This window comes from Dysidea avara, chromosome 3, assembly GCF_963678975.1.
Source record: "Dysidea avara chromosome 3, odDysAvar1.4, whole genome shotgun sequence".
NCBI classification, from domain to species: Eukaryota; Metazoa; Porifera; class Demospongiae; order Dictyoceratida; family Dysideidae; genus Dysidea; species Dysidea avara.
In genome coordinates this window covers 13,866,217-13,890,864 of record NC_089274.1, presented here as the reverse complement: position 1 = coordinate 13,890,864, position 24,648 = coordinate 13,866,217, and the positions used below count along the sequence as shown (strand labels likewise).

Sequence of the window (24,648 nt, the reverse complement as noted above, 5' to 3'; positions counted from 1 at the left end):
ATACTTGCTGATGACTTCATTGTGAAGACAACCTAGGAGACTGTTAGCTCTCATCTCGTCAGCAAGCTAGACACGAGCGGATAGACAAAACTGTGAACTATATACTGACGTAATCTAGTTCTCTTTGAGACGGGACTGAACGAGGAGAGACTGAGCAACTGGTGAGGATGGCCGTGCCACCAGATCTCGCATGTATAGATGATCAACTATCAAGGGTGCCCACAGATCTAAAGCCATTCGTTTCTAAAAGTAAGCTGAAACACGTTTTAAGTAACCACTTTTAGTTTAGGCCATGCAAAGTTGATTGCTAGTTTCAGAGTCCCGTCACGTCACAGATCAATATCGTACCGGGCGAAAGCCATTATTATTATTAAGTTTAATATGCAAAACCTCCATTAAGGAGTATGACGCATATATCTTATATCTTACAAAATTATTCAAGAGTTTCTGATCAAGTTCATCACAGTACTTACTTGAGACACTGCATCGCTAAAATCTGTTCTGTAGCTACAGATGTATTTTGATCTTGATATTATATGGCTTGATATGATGGAGTTGGTCTAAATTAGGAAGCTTCTCTTAGAACTATTTTACCATTCTTAATCCGATACAATTTATCCTGCTTGTTGAGCTCACTTAGCCTGGCACGTAGTTGTTTGTTCCGTATTTGCTCTTGTGGGGTTAAGTCAGGTGTTATAAATACTTTAGTGACATGAGTCGGGTGCTCCTTCTTACGCAAGTTCAACCTGTTGTGGAGAATTTTAAACTTTTCCTCTCTTGTTGACAAAGTAACTTTCGTGAGTCTGGGCCTTCCAGTCTGTTTACCAATCCGTGTTACATTACTGATGTGAGCATTAACTCTAATGTATTTATTAATCAAGGATGTGACATTCTGAGTATCTTCATTCTTCCGAATACTGGCTTCCGCTGATGTGGATTCTGGAAGGTTGTGCACAATCAAATTCAGTTTCCGTTTCTCCCGTTCCTTTTCTTCAGATATGATTGCTGCAGTCATTGATGCTATTGATTCAACAGTTACCTCCTTGCTATGGATCACTTGTTCAGATGGCTCAGTGTTTTCTACTACCATAGCGGTATCAGGCCCTTGTTCATTGTAACTAACTAAATTATTTACTTTCTCCGTCAAGTCCTCAAATCTGTTTAATAGATCCATTTGCACAGAGTTCAGCTTAGTTTCTATTACATCACAAACTTCCTTAGTGTTGTCATAAGCCATTAGGGCGTTGGGCAATTTGTAAAAACAATGAGAACAGAAAAATACAATATTGTTTGGTAAATCAGAAAGAGCGCCATATTGCCCAACACTTAAATTAATGCAAACTCTGTGCTGCCACTTTCTGCACTAAACGCACTCAAAAGCATCACCAGTTATTAACTTGTTCGAATTCGTAACTTGTTACAGGTGATACACGTGTCACTCTCCTCTTTATCCAATGAGAACGCTGGTGAAGTCGAATTTCCACTAGACGGCTTGACTCCCCTGATTTTTGGCATGGTAAATAGTTTCTCTATATGTTACAATGAACAACAATACTTGTACGCCTGTAGAACCAAGAGAAAGGGTGTTTCAGCGGAGACAAATATTCAGTACTCCAACTCCCGTGTCTCACGTGAGTACACTATTCATTATGGCCAAAACCTTGAAGAAAACACTAAAATAAACCCACTATTACAATAATGAAAATATTGGTGAATATTTGAAAATCCATGCGGTGGAAATAGCCATATAATGAAAATTTTGTGGCACTTCTATAAAGGCATGCGCGGGCAGTGGAAACGGGAAATTAGCAATCAATTTTGCCTGGCCTTCTAGGAGGCTCTATACTGCCTAAAATAATATATGGTACTTACGTGCTGTAAACATTAATAAATAAATGGACAGTTCTCAGACATTCCTATGGTAATCACAAGAGTAATCAAAGCAAAAACAAGTGACATTATTATTACATTTGCGTGATCACATTACTTTGCACTGCCAACTGTGTAGCATCACCAATAATCTACTGTAGCCGGTTAAGTTACGTGTCATAATGACCAAAAAAAACCATTCTACCCATGAGCTACAGTGAAACATTTTTCTATGTAGCAAACTATGAAACTCAACATCTCCCTACATTTTTGATGAATATAGAACTTACATTGGAGTTTTATTATACACCTTTCTGCTGTGATCACAAAAAAAAAAAAAAAAAAAAAACTAGCCTAAAGATGCTTGCTACCTTTACCAAATAAATACTATACTAAAGCTATTTTAAAATTTTAAATTTAAAAGGAAGTAGGGATTGATATAAAATAATTATACATGCTACAACATATCAAAACTAATGTCAAATTTACCGGATTCCGCAAGGTTTTGCCCATTTCCGGTAAAAATTACACCACCTCATAAACAAACCACTATAACTTCCGCATACTTCAGTTTACGTAAACACCGTTTGGTTTATCGAACTTGTTAATGTCAGGCGAGTCCTGTGGTATATTAGATTTTGCTCTGAGACGAACAGGAAGGGCAGAAAGAGCCTTGTTCTTGTGAATTACGCATCATCAGGTACATAAAATAATGCTGGAAAAACAAGGTTTTTCGAGTACTTCTTTGTAAAATTACCAGTTAAACACTCAGTACGGGTGGATTCTTAATCAGTACGCTTCAACACATACAATGATACCAAGTTTTGGGGATTTGGTGGAGGTTAACAGCCTGTACTTTTGGGATTTGTCCACCCACATAATCAATTTCTCCAATAGGCTTTTGTATGGAATGCGCATTATGCCATAATCAACAATGTATAAGTGACACTGTGGTAACGTTACAATCCCAAGCATTGTATAGGGCAATTCATGGGCTTTCTTTCATTGTATAATGTGCTGTAGAAATTATGGGTGCTAATGCCTGTACTTTTGTGTTTTCTGAATATATTACAAAACGCATGTATTTTGTATTGGACAAGGAATGACAAGGTTTTTTTAATCAGCTTGTTTGACAAACCTGAGGTAGTGAAAGGGTTATAAAGTAGATATTACATCTTTTTAATGTTTAATTCTTTAGAATTAAGGGTAAAACTTAGATTTCTGTGAAAAAAAAATTGACCATTGAGGTTTTGGCTGTGATTTGACAAAATGTACAGAGTAGTTTTGATATGAAATGTAAGGAAACAAGCTCAAAAAGGATGCAACTGAAATGAGAAACGATCCTTGCAATAAAAAGTAAGGAAACAAGATTAGATATGACTACTTGCTAAAATGAGACACACTTTAATCTCTACTTTTGACTAATCTGATGGTCTCATTTCAAGATACTATAGCCAAAAGTAGACATTAAGTCTAATTTTAGCAAGTAGTCATCTAATCTTGTTTCCTTACTTTTTATTGCATGGATCGTTTCTCATTTCAGCTGTATCATTTTTGAGCTTGTTTCCTTACTTTTTGTAGCATGTATAATTGTTATATATCAATCCCTACTTCCTTTTAAATTTTTAATAGCTAGTTTGTTTACTTTTTTATGTCTAGCTAGCTAGCTATATTATATATACTCCTTGTTTTCCACATAGTATAAATATCACTTGAAGTAGCTATCTTTTATCTTCGTATGCAATAAGTACCTCTGCATTTCTAATGGCCTAAATTTTGATGATTTAACAGTAAAACATTGCTGGAGAGTCCACGTAGAAGCCTCGCTTTTAGAAGTCTGGATCCCAATTAAGGTGAATCCGCCCCTCAAAGGCATTATTAGCTAGCTACCTTGCAACAAACTAAACTGGTAAGACTATAAAATGACTACCCAGCATTAATAAATGCTAGAGACACTTGGTTACTATACCGTTCACCCTCGTGTTATGCAAACGTACAATCATGAGTTTGGGTTGTGGCACATACCACAACTATTAATTATCCTTCAAGAAGAACAAAGAAGCGAATGATTGATGAAAGCAAACAGCATGGTGCAGTGGACAGAATGTAATCGTAACAACAGATTCGTGAATCCGCTGTCATTGCCTTAGCTGCAATTTCTGGAGCCATACTAATTAACATTACATTACTAATTGTTTTAATGTAATGTTAATCTCAGGTGGTGACCTGAAGGTGCTACTACAGGGCTTGAAGGTTACGTGACCCCGGTGACCTGAAGTCTAGTTTATTTAGACCCTATATTGAAGGTTACCCTGTTAACTAATTAACATTACATTACTCATTGTTTTCTCTATTACAAACAGCTGTCAAAGTGCAACAATATAGGGTCTAAATAAACTAGACTTCAGGTCACCGGGGTCAGGTAACTTTCAAGCCCTGTAGTAGCACCTTCAGGTGACATGCACAACACAGGGCCTTATATTACAGTACATAGACCCCTGCCATAGCATAGTCTGAAAGTCAACTATTATATGGGCATTCAGTTTCTTATCTATATAATAGTTAGACATCGAAACACAGAATTTAGAAACCCGAAAGGCCCTGTGTTGTGGCGCATGAGCAAAGCAAGGGCACTACTACAGGACCTGAGGGTTTTTAAATTCCATAGAACCCTGTGTTTCAATGTCTATAACTAATTTAGACCACAGCTCGTTCATGTACCTTCACTGCTGCTTGTTGTACCTTGTAACACGAGAAATGTAACATTTGTGAGTAGAACAAACCCCCTGTAACTTGTAATGGCACTTACTATCCAGTTAAATGCCACCAATGTTACAGGCACATAATTGCCATGTTTTGTATCATCCCAGACGGCCCAGAGACAGGGATCAATTGAGACATAAACAAGGGATCTACAGGATTTAGATACCTGAGCATAGCCAATGAAATTTGAGTATTTCAACTTGCTGTGGCCTAATTATAATTATATCAAGTGTACTATATATCATTGCACATGTATACACTGATACAGAAAAAGAAAGACCAGCACTTGCAGACATCAGCAATCATGTAGTACCACAGTGGTCACCACAGTGGAGACAGCTGGGTATGGAGTTAGGAGTTGACCATCACGTGATGAACATCATTGAACATGATCAGCCCAACGATTGTAGAAAGTGTTGTCATGATATATTAGATGATTGGCTTAATAGGAATCCTGCTGCTTCTTGGGAAGCTTTGATTCTAGCTATTGTTAGATTGCCAACTTGTGGTATGAGAATATTCTGTGGTGTATGTTGTATGCATTTAGATGCTAAAACTGGACTATTAAACTTAATTTCATGTTTCTTTACTGACATACTGCATGCTGTTTAAATACTATGTACAAAGCACCTACATAAAATATTTCTGTACAATTTAAACTACTAAAACTAGTGTATAAGCTTAGGAATCTCTAACACCATAGTCTGCTGTTTATGATTGCCAGTCCCAACCATGTTTGATTTGGTTTACCTGATACCCACCATAACATTAAGTGGCTGGGTTGCCAATTGACATGCTACTGCATCACTTTTAGTATAGCTTGATTCTCAGCATTACATAACAGTCATTATTACCTGCAGGTTAAAAAACATCATTTTAAACACTAAAAGTATGCTGTTACAAATGTATCACAGTTCTTATAGCAGCAATACATGATAAGAGGAGATGTATACATGACTTGAAGTCTCTATGCTAAATATAAACGCCCTGGTTATGTGTCATTTATATATGTATTCACATGTAAGAATTTACTTAATTTTTGTTGATGTACATCATTATTAACTATTTTTCTCTAGTCAATGTGGATGTTGCCAATATACAAACAGTAGTCAAGAACAGATACATACAAAACAGGCACACCCCACACGATGACTGGCCTCCATACTATCCTAAACATTACACTCCATTAACTGTCATCCATCATGAAGGAAGGTGTACTGAATCTGAGGTCATTTCTGGTGCAAAAAGGTTATTTACTAAAGGGTACAGTATGAATGACCTAGCTGTTAAGAACATCAATGATCTATTTATACCATTTGAAGGAGCCACACCTTATCCTTACCGGATTCTCATTGAAGGAGCACCTGGAATAGGCAAAACTATTTTAAGCAAAGAAATTGCTTCGCAGTGGGCAAATCACAGTATACTAACCAGCAAACAGTTACTGTTCTTACTATTTATGCGTGCTCCTCAGATAAGACGTATAACCAATGTTAAATCACTTGTGAGTTATTTTTGTGAGACTGCATCCAGTAAAGTCACTGATTGGCTTGTTCAAACTGATGGTCAGCACCTTGTTATTATACTTGACGGATATGATGAAGTTTCTGAAGATAACCACGACTCATTTATAAATGATATTATTGATCGTAAGAGGTTAACAAAATGTGGTGTGGTCATCACATCTCGTCCTGCTGCCTCATCACACCTCCATACTATTGTAGACTGCAGAGCAGAGGTGTTGGGGTTTGCTGAGGAAAATCGGCAACAATTTATTCAAGAAGCTTTACAAGGCCAGCAGGACAAAATTGAAGAGCTCAGAAGTTTTCTGCAATTCAATCAATATCTTAATACATTATGTTATATTCCACTAAACATGAGTATACTACTTTCCCTTGCTGAAGACGGTATCAACGCATTGCCAAACACACAAACAAAACTTTTTGAAAAGTTCATTATCATGACGATCGTTCATTTTCTCAAAAAAGACAGAATGGTGTGTACTACTGGTGTAGCTAGCCTCAATGACATTCCCCATCCTTATGATCAAATAGTCAAGGAATTGTCACAATTTGCATTTCTTGCTTTACAAAAGGATCAACTGGTGTTCACACTAGCTGAGGTTAAAGCAGCATGTCCTAACTTTAATCCGTCTAATTGGTATGGACTTGGACTGTTGAAACCTGCTCGGTATTTCAAACCACAAGATGGCTGTGATCATGAATCATTTCATTTCCTTCATTTTTCCATCCAAGAATACATGGCTGCTTACCATATTGCCTCACTACCACGACACAAAGTAATTGCTTTACTCACTAACACATTTTGGAGAACACGTTATTTCAACACTTGGATTATGTATGTTGGCATAACGGGAGGTAAAAAGTTTGCCTTCAAGCATTTTCTCTCTGGTAGCCGTTTCATGTTATCTAGTCAAATAATGAAAGCTTCCATCATATCTAGCAAAATCTTGAGCAATAAAATTAAATGTCTTCATCTGCTACACTGCTTAGCTGAAGTCAATCATAAGATGTTGCCATCTATTGAAAACATTTTCCACAATGGGATAATTGACCTCAGTCACCAAGTTTTATCACCTAATGATGTAAATACTCTTGCAATTTTACTATTAAGATCCCCCGGTAAAACATGGGAGAAGCTTGATGTATCACACTGCAATATTGATGACAAGACCTGCAATGCTTTTTGTACAGTATTTTATTCTCAAAATGTGGCCTTGCAAGTCAAAAGTTTCAACATTTCATGTAACAACTTGCACTGGGAATCTGTCAATAGACTTTGTAAAGTATTGAGATTCTGGCACACTGAAGAGTTAGCTCTTTCTGTCAACAGTTTGTATGATAGTGTGTTAATGAAAACAATTAACACTTTTAGCTGTAAGATGAAGCAACATTTACAAGCGCATGTAGTAAAAACTGTAACTGATGGATTACTCTTGGTTACATATATCGAAGAGCAAAACAGAATAATTGCTATGTATGCTAAAGAAGACTTTATTAAATGCAGTCAGTTTAGCAACTGCAAGTTGAATGAAAATGATGAATATATCATCAACAAGCTAACAGAATTTGTGAAAAAAGTGACTCAGTATGAACTAGCTAGCATTGTCTTTACGTATATAATTCCTCATGCTAAAAACAAGTTTTCATCTATGCTGTCTCGATTTCAACTAATTAAACTTTATGGATCTAATATGCACTCAATGGGTGCTTATTTACTAAGCAGCATTTCATCAGTCGATTACCATTATAATATTACTTTGCCACATAAGTATGTAGCAGATTTTTTAGCTTCTGTGATATGCCATGATCTCCGGTTTAGGGCTTCATATTTAGAGGCATTGCCAGCAGTACAGAGTGAGGTGACAAGGAAGACTATTGGAAGTCTTACAACACTGATGGGATTAAGTATTTCAAAAATTGGTATTAGTGATAAAGCTGCAGGTGATATTGCAGTTATTATATCTTGTAATGTTGGTATACGAACCCTTTATTTGCAGTCAAATAAGTTAGGGACAGCAGGTGCTATCAAGATTGCAAGAGCTTTAAAAGATTCTTTATCACTAACAGAATTTGATATTTCCAATAACAGTATTGGAATTGAAGCAGCAAGTGATATCGCAACTGCTTTATCTCATAATGTTAAACTAAGAAAACTTTATATTCAGGGCAACAATTTTCAGACCACAGGCATTATACAAATTGCAAGACCTTTACAGAGCATCTCTTCATTAACAGAACTTAACATTTCAAATAACGATGTCAGTTGTGAGGCGGCTGATGATATTGCTACTGTTTTGTCCCATAATACTGCATTACAGAAACTTTATCTGGGTGGAAATCATTTAGGAACAGCTGGTACCATTAAGATTGCAAGGGCCTTACAATGCACATTTTCTCTGACAGACTTTAGTGTTTCAAATAATAATATCAATTGTGAAGCAGCAGATGATATTGCAGTTATCCTATCAAATAGTGCTAAATTGCAAAAACTTTATCTAGAAAATAATAAATTGGAAACAACAGGTACTATTACAGTAATGAGAGCCTTAGAAGGTGCCTCTTCACTGACAGAATGTGATTTGTCAAGCAATGGTATTAGTGGTGAAGCAGTGTATTACATAGCAACCGTCTTGTCTCAAAATGTCAAGTTACAAAAGCTTTACCTTCACGGAAATAATTTTGGTCCAAATGGTCCCACTAAGATTGTTAATGCTTTAGGTAGTAGGTTATCATTAACAGAATTTGCTCTTTCAAATAATGATATCAGTGTTGAAACAGCAGATGATATAGCAGTTTTTCTGTCTCATAATACTCAACTTCAGAAACTTTTTCTACACCAGAATAATTTAGGAACAATAAGTGCAATTAAAATTGGAAAAGCCTTACAAAATGCCTCATCACTGATAGAATTTGTAATTTCAGACAACAACATTACCAGTGAAGCAGCTTACGATATTGCATGCATTATAGCCAAAAATACTGATCTACAAAAGTTGTACATAAATGGAAACAATTTTGGAACAGCTGGTGTGATTCAGATTGTTAGGGCTTTACAAAATAATTATTCTCTAACAGATTTAAATATTTCAAATAACAACATTGGTGAAGAAGCGGCAGATGATATTGCAGCTGTTTTACAACACAGCACCAATTTGCAAAAGCTATATCTAGGTGGAAATAGATTGGAAACAATTGGTATTATGAAGATTACAACAGGTTTGCAGAACACCGTATCTCTTACAGAGTTCAACTTTTCATGTAACAATGTCTGTGATGCAGCAGCAGACAAAATTGCAGCTGTTATACATCATAATAACAATTTACGTAAACTTTATGCTAATGGAAATAATTTAAGAACATTAGGTGCAATAAAGGTTGCAAGAGCTTTATGCAATGCTTCACTGATAGAATTTAATATTTCAAGTAACAGTATTGGTAACAAAGCAGCAGATGACATTGCAGTTACTTTGTCACACAGTACTAAATTACGTACGTTCTATATGCAAAGTAACGATTTAGGTACAGTGGGTGCAATGAAAATTGTGCAAGCCTTAAAAGAAACTTCTTCCCTAATTGAACTCAGTATGTCAAACAACAACATTGGTAGTGCAGCTGCAGATGATATAGCAACAGTATTGTCTTATAATAAAAAACTGCAGAAGTTTTATATACGTTCAAACAACATAGGAACAATTGGTGCCATCAAAATTGCAAGGGCATTAAAGGATGCAATGTTCTTGAAAGAATTTGACATTTTGGGTAACAACATTGACAGTGAAGCAGCAGATGAAATTGCTGCTGTATTAGATCATAATATTTATTTGCGAAAGCTACATCTAGGTAGAAACAGTTTAGGAAGTGAAGGTACTAGTAAGATTGCAAGAGCACTGCTGAGCACTTCATTACTGACAGACTTGAGCATTGAAAATAGCAAAATTTGTAGTGAAGCAGCAGATGATATTTCAGCTGTTTTGGCTCACAGCACCAATCTACAAAATCTTTATCTACAAATGAACAACTTGGGAACAATAGGTATTGTTAAGATCATGACCGCTTTAAAAATCATCTACAATCTATCTGTGCTAGATATTTCAAACAACAATATTTGTGTCAAAGCTGCAGATGGCATTGCCGCTGTTTTATCTTGCAACACAAGGTTACAGAAGATTTGTCTTGGTGGAAATAATTTAGAAACAGCAGGTATCATTAAGATAATGCAGAGTTTGCATAATACTGTGAATCTGATGGAATTTGATGTTTCAAGTAATAATCTTAATTCTGAAGCAGCTGATTTTATTGCAAAAGTTTTGCGTCATAACACAAAACTAGAGAAGCTTTGCCTGCAAGACAATAATTTCAAAACAGAAGATGCTATTAAAGTTGCAAGAGCTTTACAATATACTGTATCCTTGACAGAACTTGATATTTCCAGCAACAATATTAGTGGCGAAGCAGCAAGTGATATCACAGCTGTTTTGGTTCATAATATTAAACTGGAAAAACTCTATCTCTAATGGAAATACTAAGATTGTATCAGCCTTAATGGTGTTATCACTGACATTAAATAATACAGCTGCATGATGCTTTACCCGAGTATATGTACATGAATATTATTCATCAAAGAAGTAGTACTTAACAGCAAGGTGAATGGAACAAGTGCAATAAACACATACTATTCCCAAGCAAACAAATACACATACACTTTATCATTATCGTTTATACTACCTGCAGCACAGTGAAACTACAGTATACACTATAGCTATCATTGTATAAAATTGCATGGTTTTTTGCTAAGCATCAGTGTATATAGTTGTTGCTTGTAATATGTATAGTAGTAAACATATAATTATCTGCAGCCTTTGTGCTGGTGTAAAAAAAAGTATTATAATATCAATTGTGGCAGCCTTAATATCAATAGAAAATTTATTACCGTTATAGGTTAACATCACTGCAGCCATTTCTTGGTGGCCTTGTATATCTGTGATCATATCTTTTGTATACTTTCAAATTATGTATATAGCTATATACCTCAGAATCCCATTTAAACAATACAACTGTTTTTGAATTTATAATGGTATGCAGAGTTCGCTTTGATGTCTGCAACCTCTTATTGGTAAAGAAGCTTCGATCGAAGCAGTATTGAGAGCTCAAAACTTGTGACTATTATACACCAATCAACAAATCACACCCATCTCTAAAAATAATATTAGGCAACTAGCATCTTTGAAGTACAAACTACTTCAGAATTAGTAACCTATAGCTACCTCAGCTCCGCCTTGGTTTCTGTTGCATCATTCTATTACATAGCTCCTATACAGCTGTTTACAGTATACTCTAGTTTCTACAGTATAACATTATTATGATAATATAATCCAACAAGTGAGTGAATGTGTTACAATATAATATATACTCTCAATAGGAGTTTGCAATTGACATATATTGTTTTGAAATACCTTAGTTAAGCGATTAGCCAATAGAATTAGTATTACACTTGTTTGTCAAAGTCCCTTGACAAAAATCTGTGATACTAATCTGATTGGTTAAAATAGTGTGGTGTGTTTCTATTGGAAGTAAATGTCCGACTTGGCAACCAGTGTTACCATAATAATAGATGGCCCATAGCATAACAACAATATAGTTGCTTAGCAATGGTTGCTAAGGTAAACATCACTTTGGGACCATAGCAATGGTTGCTAAGCGTGATTGGGCTTTTGCAGTAGTTATTTTTTGAATTTCTGTTGCTTAGTAACAGTTGCTATGGTTGTAGGATCAATTTGTAATAGGCAGAGTTGGGGAAGTTACTTCAGAAAAGTAACTAGTTACTCCTTACTTTTATTTCATGTAACTCAGTTACTTTTGAAAGGTAACTTACTTAGTTACTAGTTACTTTCATAGAATAAATTAAGCTTTTTTGTAATATAATTTCATATTATTTTACTCAGATATCCATCAACAATGAAAGAAGAGAACATGCAATACATATGTGCAATGAAAATAATTCTGTGTAGCATATATGGCCCAAAAATTGAAGTGCTCAAAGTACTAATGTAACTATTGTAACAAATCACTATTGTAACTTAGTTACTTTTCAGACACTTGTAAGTTACTAGTTATATTACTAGTTACTTGTAAAGTAACTAGTTACGTAACTTAGTTACAAAGTAACTAGTTACCCCCAACTCTGGGATGGTAATAGGATGGATGGCTGTGGTGTTTGAGATTAATAGTTAAACAGGGAGGAAATAGCGTGAGGTGAACTCCTTCTGTTTACAATGCTTGCACTGTTAATCTCAAATCCGTCCTATTATACTAATATCCTACAAAACTTAGCCAGTTTACTACTTGCAGTTATATTAATCCCAGTATGTATGTGTGCTGATGTGCTAGAGGTCATATAATCAGTAGCTTTATGCTTTTAAATACAATTCTAGCATAAGTACCTGAAGTGGGCAGTTAATGCCAGTTATATATATATCTAATCAAAAACAGCCAAGCTGTAAAAAAAGGTGCGGCCCCCATAAAGGCCATGGTGAAAAAAGATGTGAAATCCAAGGTGGCGGCCAAGAAATGGCTGTGATGGTAGGTTAATGGTTACATTTTAATAACAACAATTCAGGTGAATTTGGTGCCAAGACCAAGCGGCACAAAATTCACCTGAATTGCCGTTATTAAAATGTAACCATTAACCTACCATCACAGCCATTTCTTGGCCGCCACCTTGGATTTCACATCTTTTTTCACCATGGCCTTTATGGGGGCCGCACCTTTTTTTACAGCTTGGCTGTTTTTGATTAGATATCACTTCTTTTTGTATTTGTATACTGCAAAGCCAGCCTATGGCTGGCTTTGGGGCTTTTTTAACCCATGTGTTTTTTTCTTTACCACAGGAAGAAGAAAAGAACTTAAAGAAGAATTTTAGTACTTCAATTATTTTTGATTTTATTAGTAATTATACAAATTATATACATATATTTATTACATGCTCATTATTCCCCACAGGATTTTTTTGCAGCTGATCTCTCTACTGGGTGACTTGAAATGTAGCTGAACTATATACAGGATGGTTTCTTTGTAGCTGAACTCTCTGTAACAGGTGATTTGTTTGCAGCTAAACTCCCTACATGGTGGTGTCTTTATAGCCGAACTCTCTACATGATGGTTTCTTTGTAGCTGAACTCTCTATAAGGTGACTTCGTCTAGCTGAACTCTCTACAGGGTGATTTTTTTGTAGCTGAACTCTCTGCAGGGTGATTTGTTTGCAGCTGAACTCTCTACATGATGGTTTCTTTGTAGCTGAACTCTCTACAAGGTGACTTCATTCAGTTGATCTCTCTACGGGGTGATTTGTTTCTAGCTGAACTCTCTACAGGTGAATTGTTTGCAGCTAAACTCTCTACATGGTGGTTTCTTTGTAGCTGAACTCTCTACAAGGTAACTTCTTCTCTACAGGGTGATTTGTTGTAGTTGAATTCTCTACTAGGTGGTTTGTATGAGGCTGAACTCTCTACATGGCGGTTTCTTTGTAGCTGAACTCTCTACAGAGTGATTTGTTTGCAGCTGAACTCTCTACATGATGGTTTCTTTGTAACTGAACACTCTACAAGGTGACTTCTTCTAGCATGATCTTTCTACAGGGTGAATTGTTGTAGCTGAACTATCTACAAGGTAACTTCTTCTAGCTGATCTCTATACAGGGTGATTTGTTTGTAGTTGAATTCTGTACAGGTGGTTTCTTTGTAGCTGAACTCTGTACATGATGGTTTCTTTGTAGCTAAACTCTTTACAAGGTGACTTCTTCAAGCTGAACTCTCTACGGGGTAATTTCTTTGTAGCTGAACTCTCTATATGATGGTTTCTTTGTAAATGAACTCTCTACAAGGTGAATTCTTCTACCTGATCTCTCTACAGGGTGATTTGTTTGTAACTGAACTCTGTACAAGTGCGTTTTTGTGGGTGATCTCACTGCAGGTTGATTTGTTTGTAGCTGAACTCACTAAAGGGTGATTTTGCTTGTAGCTGAACTCCTTGCATTGTATCTAGTTTCTAGCTGATCTCTCTACAGGGTGATTTGTTTGTAGCTGATCTCTCTACAAGTTGATTTGTGTGTAGCTGATCTCTCTGCACGTTGATTAATTTGCAGCCGATCTCTCTTCAAGGTAATTTGTTTGTAGCTGAACTGTCTATAAAGTGATTTATTTGTAGCTGATCTCTCTGCAGGTTGATTTGTTTTAGCTGAACTCTCTACAGGGTGATTTACTTGTAGCTGAACTCCTTACATTGTGAGTAGTTTCTAGCTGATCTCTCTACAGGGTGATTTGTTTGTAGCTGATCTCTCTACAAGTTGATTTGTGTGTAGCTGATCTTTCTACTGGTTGATTTGTTTGTAGCCGATCTCTCTACAGGGTAATTTGTTTGTAGCTGAACTCTGTACAAGGTGCTTTTTTGTAGGTGATCTCACTGCAGGTTGATTTGTTTGTAGCTTAACTCACTAAAGGGTGATTTGCTTGTAGCTGAACTCCTTACATTGTGTCCAGTTTCTAGCTGATCTCTCTACAGAGTGATTTGTTTGTAGCTGAACTCTCTATAAGGTGATTTATTTGTAGCTGAACTCCTTACATTGTGTGTAGTTTCTAGCTGATCTCTCCACAGGGTGATTTGTTTGTAATTGATCTCTCTACAAGTTGATTTATGTGTAGCTGATCTCTCTGCAGGTTGATTTGTTTGTAGCCGATCTCTCTATAGGGTAATTTGTTTGTAGCTGAACTCTCTATAAGGTGATTTGTTTGTAGTTGATCTCTCTGCAGGTTGATTTGTTTTAGCTGAACTCTCTACAGGCTGATTTGTTTGTAGCCGATCTCTCTACAGGGTAATTTGTTTGTAGCTGAACTCTCTACAAGTTGATTTGTGTGTAGCTGATCTCTCTACAGGTTGATTTGTTTGTAGCCGATTTCTCTACAGGGCAATTTGTTTGTAGCTGATCTCTCTACAGGGTGATTTTTTTTGTAGCTGACCTCTCTTCAGGGTGATTTGTTTCTAGCTGATCTCTCTACAGGATGATTTTTTGTAGCTGACCTCTCTTCAGGGTGATTTGTTTCTAGCTGATTGCTCTACAGGTTGATTTGTTTGTAGATGAACTCTCTACAGGGTAATTTGCTTGTAGCTGAACTCTTTACTTTGTGTCTAGTTTGTAGCTGATCTCTCTACAGGGTGATTTGTTTGTAGCTGAACTCCTTACATTGTGTGTAGTTTCTAGCTGATCTCTCTACAGGGTAATTCGTTTGTAGCTGAACTGTCTATAAGGTGATTTGTTTTTAGCTGATCTCTCTGCAGGTTGATTTGTTTTAGCTGAACTCTCTACAGGGTGATTGCTTGTAGCTAAACTCCTTACTTTGTGTCTAGTTTGTAGCTGATCTCTCTACAGGGTGATTTGTTTGTAGCTGAACTCCTTACATTGTGTGTAGTTTCTAGCTGATCTCTCTACAGGGTGATTTGTTTGTAGCTGATCTCTCTACAAGTTGATTTGTGTGTATATAGCTGATCTCTCTGCAGGTTGATTTGTTTGTAGCCAATCTCTCTACAGGTAATCTGTTTGTAGCTGAACCCTCTATAAGGTGATTTGTTTGTAGCTGATCTCTCTGCAGGTTGATTTGTTTTAGCTGAACTCTCTACAGGGTGATTGCTTGTAGCTGAACTCCTTACATTGTGTCTAGTTTCTAGCTGATGTCTCTACAGGGTGATTTTTTGTAGCTGAACTCTCTTCAGGGTGGTTTGTTTCTAGCTGATCTCTCCACAGGTAGATTTGTGTTGATTTGTTCATTGCTGAACGCTCTAAAGGTAATTGATTTGTTGCAGTTGAACACCCTGCAAAGTGATTTGTTTGTAGCTGATCACTCTAAAGGGTAATTTGTTTGTAGCTGAACTCTCTCCACAGTGACTTGTGTGTAGCAGAATTCTGTGTAACTGAATTCTCTAGAGAGTGACTTAATTGTAGCTGAATTCTCTACACAGTGCATGACTTGTTTATAGCTGAACTTTCTTCAGCGTGACTTGTAATGTTCTGAATCTCTATAGTGGTATATTTGCTTAACTCTCCACATGGTGACTGTCTTCTTGCTGAACTGTCTATAAGATTAACTGTTTGCAGCTGAACTCCCTACAGAATAACTTGTGATGTAATAAAATTCTATAATGGAGTAAATAAATTAGCCGAATGCTCTATTAGGGTGACTGTTCTATTAGAGTATCTCGATCTCGCATTTGCTACACGGAGTTGGCTTTCGAATCATAACTCAGTGGTTTGTAATCCGATTCTTCTGTACTACTGCAAGGACTTTCTATGAAGATTATTCCAGCTATACACCGATTTTCAGCTCATTGTTCTAAGCGGTTTGCCTAGTAGGCGTGAAAACTAATACTTTTTTATTCATAAAAATCGATCGCGTAATTGTGACACAGGTTGGGTTTTGTGTCATATCTCCGTAGTCTTTATCTCGATTCCTTTCAAACCACCAAAAGGCACTCCTACGATGGTTACTCCATCTACATAGCAATTTTCAACTCATTCCATGAAGCGGTTTACCCTGTAGGCGTGACAACAAATCGATCTTGTTTTGCGCGAATAATCGATCATAACTCCTGAACCATTCATCGGATTTGTACCAGATTTGAAGTTAGGATTCGCCTTTGGACTCCCTTTCTGTGTGCCAAATTTCAAGGCGATCGGAGTACGCGTTTGCTTGTTATAGCAATTTTTGCAAGTGTGCGAAAAGACGAAGAAGAAAAAAAAAACGAAGAAAAAAAAACGAAACTTTGGCAGCTCGTATCTCGGAAATGGCTGGAGCGATTTCCTTCAAATTTGGAATGTAGACTCCCTTGGCTGGCGGACAACTGTGTAGCAAATTTGGTTCCAATCAGATAAGTGATCACTGAGATACAAAGGTGTGAAAACGACGTTTTCGTTCTTCCTATCAATATACTCACGGTGTGGCGCGCCGGCTTCTTGGGCCGCACGACACACTACCGTGTGTCTTGATATATCTAATCCAAAACAGCCAAGCTGTAAAAAAAGTGTGCGGCCCTCAGAAAGGCTATGGTGAAAAAAGATGTGAAATCCAAGGTGGCGGCCAAGAAATGGCTGTGATGGTAGGTTAATGGTAAAAATTTTAATAATGACAATTCAGATAAAATTTGTGAAGCGGCACAAAAATTCACCTGAATTGTCGTTATTAAAATTTTTACCATTAACCTACCATCACAGCCATTTCTTGGCCACCACCTTGGATTTCACATCTTTTTTCACCATAGCCTTTCTGAGGGCCGCACACTTTTTTTACAGCTTGGCTGTTTTGGATTAGATTTCATTTCCTTTTGTATTTGTATACCCCAAAGCCGGCCTATGGCCAGCTTTGGGACTTTTTTAACCTATGTTTTTTTTTCTTTACTACAGGAAGAAGAAAAGATGAAGTAGATGTACTTTAAATATTTTATCAGTAAATGTACAAATTATATATATAATACATATATGACCGGATTTGCGAAAAGGGGCCTTCCACACACATCCAATTTGCCAACTTTGACAATTGATAACTTCAGATTGGAAAGAGCTATTGCCTTGAAATTTGGGCAGTGGTGATTACTTTGCAGCTGAACTCTCCACATGATGGTTTCTTTGTAGCTGAACTCTCTACAAGGTAATTTCTTCTAGCTGATCTCTCTACAGGGAGATTTGTTTGTAGCTGAACTATCTACAAGGTAACTTCTTCTAGCTGATCTCTCTACAGGGTGATTTGTTCGTAGCTGAATTCTGTACAGGTGATTTGTTTGCAGCTGAGCTCTTTACAAAATGGTTTCTTTGTAGCTTAACTCTCTACAAAGTAACTTCTTCTAACTGATCTTTCTACAGGGTGATTTGTTTGTAGCTGAACTATCTACAAGGTAATTTCTTCTAGCTGATCTCTCTACAGGGTGATTTGTTTGTAGCTGAATTCTGTACAGGTGATTTGTTTGCAGCTGAGCTCTTTACAGAATGGTTTCTTTGTAGCTCAACTCTCTAAAAGGTAACTTCTTCTAACTGATCTTTCTACAGGTCAATTTGTTTGTGGCAGAATTTTATACAGGGTGATTTCTTTGCAGCTGAACTCTCTACATGGTGGTTTCTTTGTAGCTGAACTCTCTACAAAGTAATTTCTTCTAGCTGATCTCTCTACAGGGTGATTTGTTTGTAGCTGAATTCTGTACAGGTGATTTGTTTGCAGCTGAGCTCTTTACAGAATGGTTTCTTTCTAGCTGAACTCTCTACAAGGTAACTTCTTCTAACTGATCTTTCTACAGGGCAATTTGTTCGTGGCAGAATTTTATGCAGGTTGATTTCTTTGCAGCTGAACTCTCTACATGGTGGTTTCTTTGTAGCTGAACTCTCTACAAGGTAACTTCTTCTAGCTGATCTCTCTACAGGGTGATTTGTTTGTAGCCAGGGCCGCCCACAGGGGGGGGGGGGAACTGGGGCATTTTTCCCCGGGCCCCAGCCTGAAAGGGGCCCCGGAGGCCCCATGAATACCTGTTTAAAAGATCGATATACTCTAATAGAGCAGTCAGATCTAAATACTCTAATAGAGCAGTCACAGTATTCTTCAGAGGAGCAGTGTAGCAAGCTTATAGATAAGGAGATATGGTTGGTGATGGGTAGTTATTGTCATTGCCAGCAGGTTGTGACCTTTTTTTTGTTTTTTTTTTTTGGTCTTCACCTTCAACTTGGGTGAAGGGCCCCACTTTAACTCTTTGCCCTGGGCCCCTTAATTTCTCTGGGCGGCCCTGTTTGTAGCTGACCGATCTACAAGGTAACTTCTTCTAGCTTATCTCTACAGGGAGATTTGTTTGTAGCTGAACTCTCTACAGGTGATTTGTTTGAAGCTGAACTCTCTAAATGATGGTTTCTCTGTAGCTGAACTCTCTACAAGTTAACTTCTTCTAGCTGATCTCTCTACATGGTGATTTGTTTGTAGCTGAATTCTGTATAGGTGATTTGTTTGCAGCTGAGCTCTTTAAATAATGGTTTTTTGTAGCTGAACTCTCTCAAGGTAACTTCTTCTAGCTGATGTCTTTACAGGGTCACTAGTTTGTAGCTGAATTCTCTACATGGCGGTTTCTTTGTAACTGTACTCTCTACAAGGTAACTTTTTCTAGCTCATCTTTCTACAGGGTGATTTATTTGTAGCTGAATTCTTTACAGGTGATTTGTTTGCAGCTGAGCTCTTTAAAGAATGGTTTCTTTGTAGCTGAAGTCTCTACAAGGTAACTTCTTCTAGCTGATGTCTCTACAAGGTCACTAGTTTGTAGCTAAGCTCTCTACATGGTGGTTTTTTTTGTAACTGAACTCTCTACAAGGTGACCTCTTCTAGCTGATCTTTCTACAGGGTGATTCGTTTGAAGCTGAACTCTCTACAAGGTAACTTCTTCTAGCTGATCTCTCTACATGGTGATTTGTTTGTAGCTGAATTCTGTATAGGTGATTTGTTTGCAGCTGAGCTCTTTAAATAATGGTTTCTTTGTAGCTGAACTCTCTCAAGGTAACTTCTTCTAGCTGATGTCTTTACAGGGTCACTAGTTTGTAGCTGAATTCTTTACATGGCGGTTTTTTTGTAACTGAACTCTCTACAAGGTAACTTTTTCTAGCTCATCTTTCTACAGGGTGATTTATTTGTAGCCGAATTCTTTACAGGTGATTTGTTTGCAGCCGAGCTCTTTAAAGAATGGTTTCTTTGTAGCTGAAGTCTCTACAAGGTAACTTCTTCTAGCTGATGTCTCTACAAGGTCACTAGTTTGTAGCTGAGCTCTCTACATGGTGGTTTTTTTGTAACTGAACTCTCTACAAGGTGACCTCTTCTAGCTGATCTTTCTACAGGGTGATTTGTTTGAAGCTGAACTCTCTACAAGGTAACTTCTAGCTGATCTCTCTACAGGGAGATTTGTTTGTAGCTGAACTCTCTACATGATGGTTTCTTTGTAGCTGAACTCTCTACAAGGTAACTTCTTCTAGCTGATGTCTCTACAAGGTCACTAGTTTGTAGCTGAGCTCTCTACATGGTGGTTTTTTTGTAACTGAACTCTCTACAAGGTGACCTCTTCTAGCTGATCTTTCTACAGGGTGATTTGTTTGAAGCTGAACTCTCTACAAGGTAACTTCTTCTAGCTGATCTCTCCACAGGGCGATTTGTTTGTAGCTGAACTCTCTACATGGTGGTTTCTTTGTACAAGGTGATTTTTTCTAGCTGAACTATCTCTTTCCATAGTTGCATGAACTCCCTACAAAGCAACTTCTTCTAGCTGATCTCTCTACAGGGTGACTTGTGTGTAGCTGATCTCTATACAGGTTTCTTATTTCTAGCTGATCTCTTGAATTCTCTTCAGGGTGACTGCTCTATTAGGATGACTACTCTATTAGAGTATCTCGATCTCGCACTTGCTGCACCAAGTTGGATTTCGTGTTATAACTCCGTGGCTTTAAGTCTGATTCTTCTACACCATTGATGAGCCTTTCTAAGATGATTACTCCATCTGTACAACGATTTTCAAAGCATTACCCCAAACGGTTTATCTGGTAGGCGTGGCAAGCAGTCGTTTTTTTATTAGCTGATCTCGATTGCGTAATTGTTACACACTGTTGGTGTTTTCGTTGTATCTTCCTGGATTGTAGCTCGATTTCTTTCAAACCACAAAAGGTTTGAGGTTCAATAGTTAACCTATTCACCCACCGATTTTCAGCTTCTTCCCATACGCGGTTTACCCTGTAAGCGTGACAACATATTGGTGTTATTGTTCGTGAATAATCGCTCATAACTCTTTGCCTGTTTATCGTAATCCAGCCAAAGTAGGTACCGAGATGCGCCTTTATATTCCCCTTCTGTGTGCCAAATTTCAAGGCAATCGGATATGGCGTTCGAGTTTTATAGCAGTTTGTGTAAGTGTGCGACAAGAAAAAGAAAAATAAGAAGAAAAAAACGAAGAAACTGAGCCAATTTTTGAAGTCGCATATCTCGGGAACGCGCGAAGCGATTTCGCTCAAATTTGGAATGTGGAGTGCTGCAGTTGGAGGGCATGTCCACAGCAAAAATCGTCTTGTTTCATCAAGGAAGCACAGAGCTACGGAGGTGCGAAAATTGCGTTTTCTTTCTTCCTGTCAATATACTCAGGGGTGTTACGCGCCGGCTTCTTGGGCCGCACGACACACTACCGTGTGTCTTGATATATACATATATATATATATATACAGGGAAGCTATTCCAACCTAGGATTAGATCACCAATTGAACAATCAGAGAAAGTTGACTCATTTGTTATAATAGATTTTGATAAATCTTTCCTCTGTATTCCTAGCAAAAATTCTGTATACAGCACTAGTACATAAATAAAGCAACATGCTAACAATACGGTGACTGCATGTTCAATTAGAGGATGAGTATTTTACCTTCACATTGGATATAATATGTGATTACGATCACCAAAGGTTCTCATCAACAATTGCAAACATGGCACTTAATGCTCAGGAAGGGTCTGCAGATCTCCTGCATTTACATGTGATACTGACATGCATTCATTCAATATATCACAGTAATTCTATTCCAATATTCAAAGTCTGTAGTGCTGCACCCTTATACCACACCCACACATGACTTGCTACTACTACTTTGGGTAACGTCTTTGGGTTGTTGTATTGTTTTACAATGTGCAGGCTTGTAGTAATTAAAACTGATGAAGCACACTCAGTTTGCATTGTATAAACGTATAGGCCCTTGACGTATACACATTTCAATGTAGTTTTGAATGCTTGCATGACTTCCTTAATTGTATAAGGTGGTCTTGAAGTGCAGACATCATGCAGTGTGGGTAATTCTAAAGATATTTATAGATTCTGAATGCAAACATATCTGTTGTGCCACGTATTCTCAGTAAGAAAAGCCATATGCAGGAAACAAAAGCAGTGAGGATCTTTTGCAAATTAAAATGTATACATGCAAATATAAAATTTGGACAGTTCTGAATCGGTATGCTTATTACAGGGGCAGGTACAGGGTTTGGCAAGGAGGATGCACCAGTGTAGTAGGTGTGAAGTAGGGGGTCTGGGCCTCCTCGAAGTTTTATTATGTAATTTTAACACAGAGTAGCTCTATGCACAAATGTCTAAATTATTATACATGCTTTCTGAATGGTCTGCATTAAAACATGATCATGCATGAGTTGTAGGGATCAGTGACAGTCATGAGTATAGCCCAATGAATATACAAAGGACTAAGTGAGTTATATACTTAGGAAGCTGACACTCATCCAACAAATCACAGCTGGTCTGCAGTTCTGCTGTCACTATATAAACATTAAAAATAGCAGCTAGCTGAAAGCAGAACAAACTGAAAAGGATAAGGTAGAAAACAACTGCACTGCATGCTCGAAAGAATAATATCAATCAAATTAGCAGACTATTAGAGGTGTACTAGTGATCTTATAAGGCTTAAACATGCACACAACATAAAAGAGATGAGCAGACATCCAACAACAAAGAATATGATAAAATGGCAAGAAAGAAAACATACACATTTTTCAGCTAATTCAGTGTCCTTTTGTTTTACACATGCATGTACGTACATGCACATGCAGATGGCAATTACATTAATAATTAGTTACTTCCTAATTTAAGAGTATTATAGTTCTGTTTCTTCAAATTAGAAAGTTTTATTCTTACCACAGTGAATGTCAATTTACTCTAACTTACACTGTAAAAACTACCTAGTGATCGTCACTCATTTTGTGGTAATTCCCTGTGACCATCACTAGCTACTTTGTCAGTGACCTTCACTGGGATTTGCCACAAAAAGTAGTGATGGTCACTAGGTCGTTTTTACTGTGTAATTTAAGAAAGTTGTAATGTTTGTGGTCCCACCACTAAAGCACTAATCACTTCAATCACGGCCTAAGCAAGTCTGGAGGGAAACTGTCAAAACTCCGAACTGCATGCGCATGCATACATACTAACATGCTCATTGACCTTAACATTCCCAGCTTAGAACACCGCAGACAAGTATCTAGTATCACCCTCCTCTACAAAATTGTTCATAATCTCATTGATATATCTCCAGTTGATTTAATCCCTGTCACTTCTAACACCAGAGGACATGATCAAAGATTTCATCATATCTATGCAAGGACCAATCAGTACAGTAATTCATTCTTCCCTAGATCAATTAGACTGTGAAATTCACTCCCACCTGACCTAATCCAACAACAATCATTACAAATTTTTAAGTACCAACTGAAATTATTATTACTTTCTCCTACCAATCAGTAATCCCATAATCAATCATATTGTAAAACATTTTGTATGCATGTTTCATATGTGCGTTAATCCTCAAACTGAGGCTGCACATTTTTGGAAAATAAAAAAATAAACATTCCATACATTAATTGGTACAATCAATAATTAATACATTAAAATATTGAGTCCATCATTACAAAAATTATACATAAATCTGGTACTTCTTTGCTGTGTAAAGCTGCATGACTGCTCTATTAGAATATCTCAATCTGTATAAGTTATAATAACCCATAGGTCCACCCCTGAGACTCATTGTATGAGTAAAAAAAAGTAGCTAAGTTTCATGCTATAGCTAACTACGAGAGAAGACCATCATGATTATGATGAATGTGTACAACAAAAAAGAGACAAGTATGTGAATCCTCGGACTAACATGCGACCACAGATCTGATCTACACCGTAGCTAGTCAGTTGTGGGCTCGGTTGTGGGCATGGCAAGGAAATACTATTGTCAATGCTATTGTGTAGAAGCGGACGCCGCCAGACTATAGGTACGTACTATATCGATATAGGTGTGGCATTTATTAATAGGCTTTATATATAGTGCAATAGTCCAACAAACATTATTCTGCCCGCCGTACAATTTATATAAGTTAAAGGTAACTTGATACGGCATAGCCGCGGCGCGCATTCTCTACTGAAACTTGACCGGCTCTGCAAAATGGCTAGTCTGGCGGCGCCCGCCCCTTCGCATGGAGTAAGGGTCTGGTATGCTTAGTATAGTGGAGTTGTACCGGATTACCAAAAACTGGTGCAACCAATCAGAACGCTCCACGTTTAATCAGCGCATTTTTGTTTATGTTACGTCAGAAGAATGAATCAAATGCCCTAATAGTACTGAAAGAAACAAAAGGAGTTAGCTAATAAAGAACAAAGAGAAGAAAGTGTTATTTCGGGAAGGGCTTTTCGCCTTGTTTGATACGCGAAAAACCCGGGTTACGCTCTGATTTCCTAGGTAGGGAGACATGTCTATTCTATAAAAGTAGACCAATCCACTTTCGCCTGTGTAAAGGCGAAGGAAGTTCAATATCACTGCCACAATTTTGAGTGAGGCACTTCCGTTAAGACCATTTTTGTTACGTCATTACATTCAAATTAAATTCCTCCAGAACAACTCGGTGATACTAAGCAA

General features: G+C 37.3%; 1 protein-coding gene across 1 annotated transcript; it reads left to right on the top strand.

The window, feature by feature from the left end:
• The first annotated feature begins 3 nt into the window (after positions 1–3).
• Positions 4–11,054, top strand: LOC136249479 (protein NLRC5-like). The gene is made up of 3 exons (XM_066041491.1): positions 4–249; positions 4,901–5,140; positions 5,709–11,054. Exons 1-3 carry the CDS (start codon positions 168–170, stop codon positions 10,667–10,669), a joined length of 5,283 nt encoding a protein of 1,760 aa, XP_065897563.1. The 5' UTR covers positions 4–167; the 3' UTR covers positions 10,670–11,054.
• Positions 11,055–24,648: the final 13,594 nt, after the last annotated feature.